This window comes from Austrofundulus limnaeus, unplaced genomic scaffold, assembly GCF_001266775.1.
Source record: "Austrofundulus limnaeus strain Quisiro unplaced genomic scaffold, Austrofundulus_limnaeus-1.0 Scaffold0, whole genome shotgun sequence".
Classification (NCBI taxonomy): domain Eukaryota; kingdom Metazoa; phylum Chordata; class Actinopteri; order Cyprinodontiformes; family Rivulidae; genus Austrofundulus; species Austrofundulus limnaeus.
In genome coordinates, this window is record NW_013952402.1 from 10,249,467 (window position 1) to 10,257,089 (window position 7,623).

General features: G+C 38.4%; 1 protein-coding gene across 1 annotated transcript in view; it reads right to left on the reverse strand.

Moving 5' to 3' along the window:
* col13a1 (collagen, type XIII, alpha 1) overlaps window positions 1–7,623 on the reverse strand; it is a 150,233-nt gene that overhangs the window by 20,998 nt on the left and 121,612 nt on the right. Inside the window, exons 32-36 of the mRNA XM_014002722.1 lie at window positions 6,451–6,492; window positions 6,278–6,328; window positions 5,111–5,137; window positions 4,886–4,972; window positions 12–65 (exon numbers count right to left, since the gene is read on the reverse strand). Coding sequence (XP_013858176.1) covers window positions 12–65; window positions 4,886–4,972; window positions 5,111–5,137; window positions 6,278–6,328; window positions 6,451–6,492 — 261 coding nt within the window. The remainder of the gene's footprint in view (window positions 1–11; window positions 66–4,885; window positions 4,973–5,110; window positions 5,138–6,277; window positions 6,329–6,450; window positions 6,493–7,623) is intronic.

The following is a 7,623-nucleotide window of genomic DNA, read 5'->3' on the forward strand; positions in this document are numbered from 1 at the left end:
GAGTTACTCACTCTCTCTCCCTTTGGTCCAGCGGGCCCTGGCACACCTGCTGGTCCTATTAGACCCTGTAAAACAGGAAAGACACATAAATCCCTCAGAGCATAAGCAAACACACAGGACAGGAAAAACAYAAGTAAATGATTTGATTTAACCAAACCAGTAAATCAACAAGCTTTCTGGTGAACATACACTATTTCGTGAAACATTAAGTTTTGGACAAACAAGACCAAATTTTTCCTGATCAGACAAGAAAAAAACAAAACTTTTGAAAAAGCTTGTTGAACTACTGTCTAACGAGTTAAAAAGAAAGGAGAATGAATTAAAAGTTAACAGCTGTTCTCTGTCGGAGTAGAAGTCAGGATGGGAGAGAAAAACCTTGCATCTCAGGCATGTGGAGTCGGTACAATGCTGTATGGAACAGAACGATCCAGATATTCTGTAGGGCATATCATCATGCAGCATGGGCATATGTGCATGCTCAGTTGGAAGAACATTAAGATACAGCAGCTTTATAGTCTGCTGCTAGTTCATGATCAGGTGGCAAGAAAATGCTGAGGAAAGACTGAGGACAGAGGCTCATTCCCAAAAAGTCCAGTATAAGTTTTGTATTCATCTGAGTTTCTTTCTTTTTTCACTTCAAATGGTTCAAATGACTAGAAAACATTTTACAGTCCTGGTGGCTAATTCAATGTTCAGATTGAGATGAGAAAAATCAGAACATAAAATAATAAAAGCAAACCTAAATGGGGCGTAGTTTCCCATGTTATGGGCCAACATTTGGTTTTAGTGAGGTCTTTTTTTTGTCATTATTCTCAAATTTAAAAAAAAATTATATTTTATTCTTAAGCTACAGTGTTTTAGGTAACAAAGTTTTAGTAGATTTACAGCAAAGGGATGCTATTCCTTGCTGATTCTTGGTACGTTTCTTCTTGTGTATTGTACGTATTACAAAAAATAACAATAAATAAATAAATAAATAAATACTAACAAAAAAGCAAGATATTGGCAGTTTTGTTAACAGAGGGCTAAATATTGACCCTATAGAGCCAGATTGGTCATTGGAATTGTGGGAAAGGAGAGATAACCAAAACAAACATGAAGAAAGCTCTCATTTACACTCTAAAATAAAAAAAAAAATCATATTTTGAACGTATTTAGATATTAAACAAAAAAAATGTAGGGAATTAAAAGGCATTAAAATTAACATTTACACCAAAAATTACAATTTATATTTTAGCTAAAACTAAAAGAAAGTATAATTTTTGTAAGCATTTTATAGAAAACAAATCTTTGCTGTGAACGTGTTGAATGTGGGGCTTTACTGTTTTTTGCCTGCTGGAAGGCTCTCAGTCATCCGAGCCATTTTTGTCTTAGTAGGTTCAATAAAAGGCTACTGAAGAGCTTTTTTTTAAAACATTTTGCTTCTCATCCAGCTTTCACAATTTTAACAGAAAAATGTTGAATCCAAAGCTTTTAAACTGCTTTGGTTTTGCATGTTGAATCCACACACGGACATTTCTATGTTTAGCACAGAGAAAATTAGACGGTTTAAGAGGTGCAAAAATAAACAATTTTTTTGTCAAACAACAAGGACCAACACTGAACAGAAGAGGAGGTTTCAGGCTTTGTCAGTACAGTACAATGCAGATCTGAATCTGAACCTATGAAAACTCTAACAGCCAATCAGGAGGAAGGAGAAGGAGAGGGATTTGAATGTCAGCTTAAATCACAAAAACAGTGGCGCTCACTAGTTTAAAAACTCAGAACTCTGAACCTTTCAGTTAGAACCGAGAAAGCTTCTTGGACAAGAAGTGAATCATTTTTCAAAATAAAAAGAAGTTTTGTTGCCTTTGTTTAAACCAGAGGTACTGGGCGCATGGGCCAAAATTGGTCCATCAAGCTATTTGATTTGGCCCACCAGTAGTTGTCCTGAATACAAGGTTGTAATCTCTTGTTGTCTTCTGTAGAAACACTGTATCTCCACTGTATAAGGCAGAGGTTCTCCAACTGGGGTCCCGGGACCCACAGGGATCCGTGAGAGGTATCTTGGGGGTCCTAAAAATATTTCACTAAATTGTCTGTTCACRTGAGCAAATGTCATGCGAACAGGGGGAAGTTGAAGAAATTTATTTAGTCATTTAGAAACGTATTTTAAAGGCACCACACCATATTCATAGTTTTCCTTTTTAAGTATTGATTCTTATAATTTGTTGTTTGACTATTGATATGTCTTGATTAAAATAGGTTTAGATACATGCCTGAAGCATCATGACAACACATAATAAAACCGTTAATAAAAACATTAGGAGAGCATTGCTGTTCAGAGTGTCTGCGATTCAGCCGTAGACCTGTAGTAGGCGTACCAGGTACTGAAGAACATATATTAATAAACCGGGACTTCCAGTTTTCATGCACCGTTGGTTTCCTGTCTGAACAGAGAGCATTAAACCACCATTCTCTCCACTCACTGGTGTTGTATGGTCCATCTCTTCACATTTTAATCTATTCAACATTCATGTGGTTTTGTCACGATTTCAGTTAACGAACACTAAATTTTCTTACAGTCAATATGGTTTTTATTTTTAAAAATGCATGGAGAACAATGAACCAATAAAACAAACACAATAAAATAATAAAAATATATATTCTGATGACATTTAGGGGTGGAGATGACAATAAATTATTTTTTTAAACAGCATGGGGTTTATGAGGGGGTCCCTGGAATTTTTTCAGCCTTGTAAGGGGTCCACAGACCCAAATGGCTTGAGAACCCCTGATATAAGGGACTGTAGCGCAGTTTTCACTCACAGTGCTTGCTTTATCTTTTATTTATACTACTGTTTAACATGAAATATAAGTAACTACAAAATAAATTTAAATTAGATTTAAGCACACGTAGATTTTTAAACTTTATAAGACCATACATTCATAACAGCTGATCAGTTTAGGATGAGCCTTTGCTGCTCGAATATGTCAAACTTTCTTCAAGTGCACAGGCTAATCAAACAAACAAACAAACAAACAAACAAACAAACAAACAAACAAACAAACAAACAAACAAACAAAAAACATGGGTCATCGCATAGACTGCTTGCTTAATCTTTAAAAAATAAAATAAAAGGACTTTACTTAAAAAGGTTTTGTATTACATAGTATACAGTATCACTGAAGTTGGCCCGCCTCCAGCTGTTCAATACATTTTCATTTTGACTCTCTCAGGGAAAAAAGTTTTGGTACCCCTGGTTTAAACCTACTTAGAGGATATTGATTGCTCTAGAAGTATATTTTAGTAATTTCTGTTGGATAGCTTAAAGATACCTTTTGCACGGATACATTGATCTGTTATTTTTGCGAAAGCCAGAATAGCTTTAATTTGTAGTTCTTATTATGAGCGTTGACGTTAGTTGTTATATTTTGTAATGATAGCTAGTTTAGTTGTGATTCCTAAGTGTTCCAACAAGTAATCAATATTGACACATGTCATTCATATATCACACATACTGTACGTATAGTTATGTTTTCCACTAAGGTAGATTTTTTTTCACCAAAAAGGTAGATAGTCCTACAGTCATAATAGCTGCACAGTCATGGTACATAACACAATCCTGAACAGTCCCGTCCTCACAAAGATTATACTTGAATGAAACAAGACATGGCAAGAAAAAGTAAAGGGGAAAAAAAGCCAACAAAGACTAGAAGACATAGCAGACTTTAGGCAGGAGCAGGAGCAAGGGAGGTTGTGGGTCGGAAGAGGAGGTAGAGGAAAAGGAGGAGGACGAGGTTTAGGGGGCACCGGATAGGGACTCGCGCCACTCACCACTGGACCAGGTCTGCCGTCTAACCCATGAGCCCCCTGCATGTCATTGTACACGGTTAGGGAGCAGAGATGACGGAGAGAACGGGTGGTGGGTTGGGATGGTGGGGTGAGGGGAAGGGTGGGGTGAGGAGGGGGAGGGGGGGTGAGTAAAGCTGTGACTCCAGTGACTTCAACAAAACATTCACATGATGACAAATGAAGGGTGATGGAAGTAGTGAAGGTGGAGCTGAAGTGAATAACATTAGGTGGTCATGGAGGACGATAAGTTCTTCACACTGATGGCCTGAATGTTTTTACAGTCATGGTGAAACATCATGATGTGTATATAAACGTATTGACAGTGGCATTCACAATGCTGACATTTTTGCCAAATAACCTTAAGTCATTGTCACCTAAAAATTCACATACTGCAGTAATATCACTACCACAGAAAAAAAACAAGCTTGGCTCCAAATTAAATCACCTTAAAAAAGAGCCTGTGAAGAATATTTTGAGATCCAGTCCACTAATGCTACTTAATGGTGCCAGTGAAATTTCTAAAGGTCCTGATAGCAACATAAGGTGCAAAATGGTGAAAAATGTTGATCAATGTTTCCTTAAAGTTAAACTCAGTTACTGTGGGGGAAATAGAGAGCCAAGACTGCAGAGTATGTGATACTATCATCCTCACCGACCACATAAAACAGTATTCTAAACTTCGCCCTAACGGGGCGGTTAGGGTTAATGATTTATATTTATTAGGAATTTGGGCTTGAGCATTTGTCTTTCTATTTTTTATGTCTGCCATAAAGTCACTACTTTAAAAAGCTTAGTATTTACTGGGGTGGTTATAAAACCACTATCCATTACTGTTTTCAGCTGATGTTACTTGATGCCAAAAAAGACCAATGACAATTTCTAACATTAAGCTAAAATAAATGGCCTCAAATATGAATGAAGCAGAACCTTTTTACCAAGAATCCTGTTATAGACACCATCATTCAAATAATAAAAGTGTCTTAATTTAAAGACCATTTAAGCAGTGAGTTTGAAACTAAAACAGAGTGAACAAACAACAAATGCACTTACAGGTAGTCCAAGATGGCCTCTGTCTCCTTTTTCACCTTTCTGACCTATGTCTCCCTTTTCTCCTTTGGTAGCCATGCCTGGCTCACCCTTTGGAATATGACAAAACAGAATCCCATTCTTTTATTTTTATGAAGGAAATCAATGTGCATTAGTTTAACTCAAAGCAGAATATTAAAAAAATACATAGAAAAATATGTTATTGTATTTCAGATATCTGTCCCTTACCTTAGACCCTGATGGCCCTTGAGGCCCCTGGATGGAATAGAAACAACAGGATCATTAACAATTGTATAATCTTTAGGTTCTGTAGATCTTCATAGGCCTTAAGTTTTATTTTCAGTGTCTGTAAGCAATTCTTTTGTTCTTATACTTGTAATAATATTAACATAATTTAGATTCAGCATGTGTTAAAATTGATCATTATCTGTCCTTTTCAGTTTAAAACAAAGAATAATGAAAAATCCTAAACTCAAACTCTGAGGGAAAAAAAATTTACCCTTAACATTTTACTCTTAGGGTGTATTCACACCAGGAAAGTTCTTTGCTCCGCTTGTTTGGTCCGGAACAAAAGTGGACTTTTTTTTTCATTTGGTGCAGTTTGCATTCACATTGTGCTTTTTTACAAACAAACTAACTTGCAAAGAAAGCCATGAGGATGACAATCATTGCTCCCTTGGAGAGAAAGGACAGGGGCGGGACTGAGCACACAGACCTAGAAAAAAACAAGGAAGTCCTGCATGCTGCGGTTCTGATGCGCACATTTTTGCTGATAGTACAACTGCAATAGCATTTAAAATGTCAGAAGCAGCTAATTTAATGGWGGTGATGATATTCTAATTTTGGAGCGACGTCAGTAAATGTGTCCCACAACCCAAAGGAGACGAGGTGCTCTGCATGTTCTGACCCACTTCATGCWGSCAGCAGAGCTGCTAACAGGAGACGACGAAACAGGTATGATTTCAGTTTATTTAGCTCAGCAATGGTGGCCTGTGAAGTCCAAAAAGTTTTATGCAGTTGGTTCGGTTAGAGTTCAGTCTGTATTTACACCAGAAGCGAGCTGAAGTGAACCGCACCAGAGCTAGTTTGAAAGTGGACCAAGACCACCTCAAAAAGCGGGTCTCGGTCCGGTTGTTTGATCTGCACCAGAGTTCACACGAGTGTATTCACACCTGCACAAAAGGTCCGGACCAACGCTGGAAACGAACTCTGGTTCGTTTAAAGCGGAGCAAATTGTCAGGTCTGAATACGACCTTAAACATGGGCTCTTCACTGGAAGTATTATTAGTTTAGTTCCTAATGATCCTTCCAGTGAAGTGCCCTAAAATAACTTTATTTATAACAACTGTATAAAAAATGATTGACTGTAGAAAGTCAATGACACATTTGACTTACTGCGGGGCCAACTGGTCCAGAGGGTCCTGGAGGCCCAGGAGGACCATACATCTAAAACCAAACAAAGAAAAAGATTTTCAAAATTGATACATTTCTCATTAAAAAATGTCGGGGGATTTCATTTTGCATGATGTGTGTACTAATTAGAAACTTTGGACCTGACTGACCCTTACCATTTCTGACCTTCCTCCACCTCCAGATTCACCTTTAGGGCCCTGCGACAAAAAGCAGTAAAGACACAGACACAACATTGAACAGATTATCTTTAAACTACTTTTATTCATCACTCAGGGAGAAAAAAATGAATGTCATTGAGCCCCCTCCCCTGCAGGGAAAAAGAATGCACAGACAGATGCAGCCTGAGGGGCACTGTTGCGTACCATTGTGCCAGGTAATCCAATTTGGCCAGGGGACCCTTTAGCCCCCTTTTCACCCGTAGGGCCATCTAAACCCTACAGAACAAGGAAGTAGAAAAATAATCACAACAATGGCTGCAACGTTTTCAAGAAATGACTGAACTGTTTGCCACTAAATTAAAAAATAAATCAATAAAACTTTTTTTCRGTACTCAGACTGAATACTAGGATTTGTGAGCATGTTTTTATTTTTATCCACACACAGGCTAACTCAGCTCACAGGAAACACCGTTTTTAATTTTTTTTAAGTAGCACGAGGCTGAACTAAAGCAAGGCACAGAGGCAGTAATCATGGCAGCACGAAGGCAATAAAGACTGGGGTCTAACCACACCAGACAGGACTCAAGGTGCAGATGCGTAATTCGCCTAAGACAAGTGATGTGAGCAGGCAGTTCTACACAAAGCATCTTAACCAAATGATTTATAGTACTGTACAGAGGCACCTGGAAAACTTCACTGGAGAGTGATTGGGCTAAGATACAGTGGGACTTCCAGACTGACAAACAAGTAATGGCTAACCAACCAGATATGGTGGTGGTGGATAAACAGCAGAAGAACACAGTAGTGCTAAATGTTGCACAAGCAACTGCAACATTAGGACTGAGGAACAGGAGAAGCTCAGGGAATATCAAGGCCTCAAAAGGAAGAAAGAGTGGTTGTGGAGTGTCAACATCTCTGTGGTCTCATTGATCTTTGGGAGAGTGGCACCAACTGATCCCAAGACCCACTGTTTTAATATGTGTAGAAAACTGCAGTCCAAAGAACAGCTGCTTCTAGCCTTCTGGTAGAGGATCTGAGCTCAAGGTGCAACCCATAAAACTGGAAGGACATGTTGAGAGTTTTGGGATGGATGGATGGATGGATGGTTGGTTGGCTGGGTGGATGGATGGATGGATGGATGGATGGATGGATGGATGGATGGATGGATGG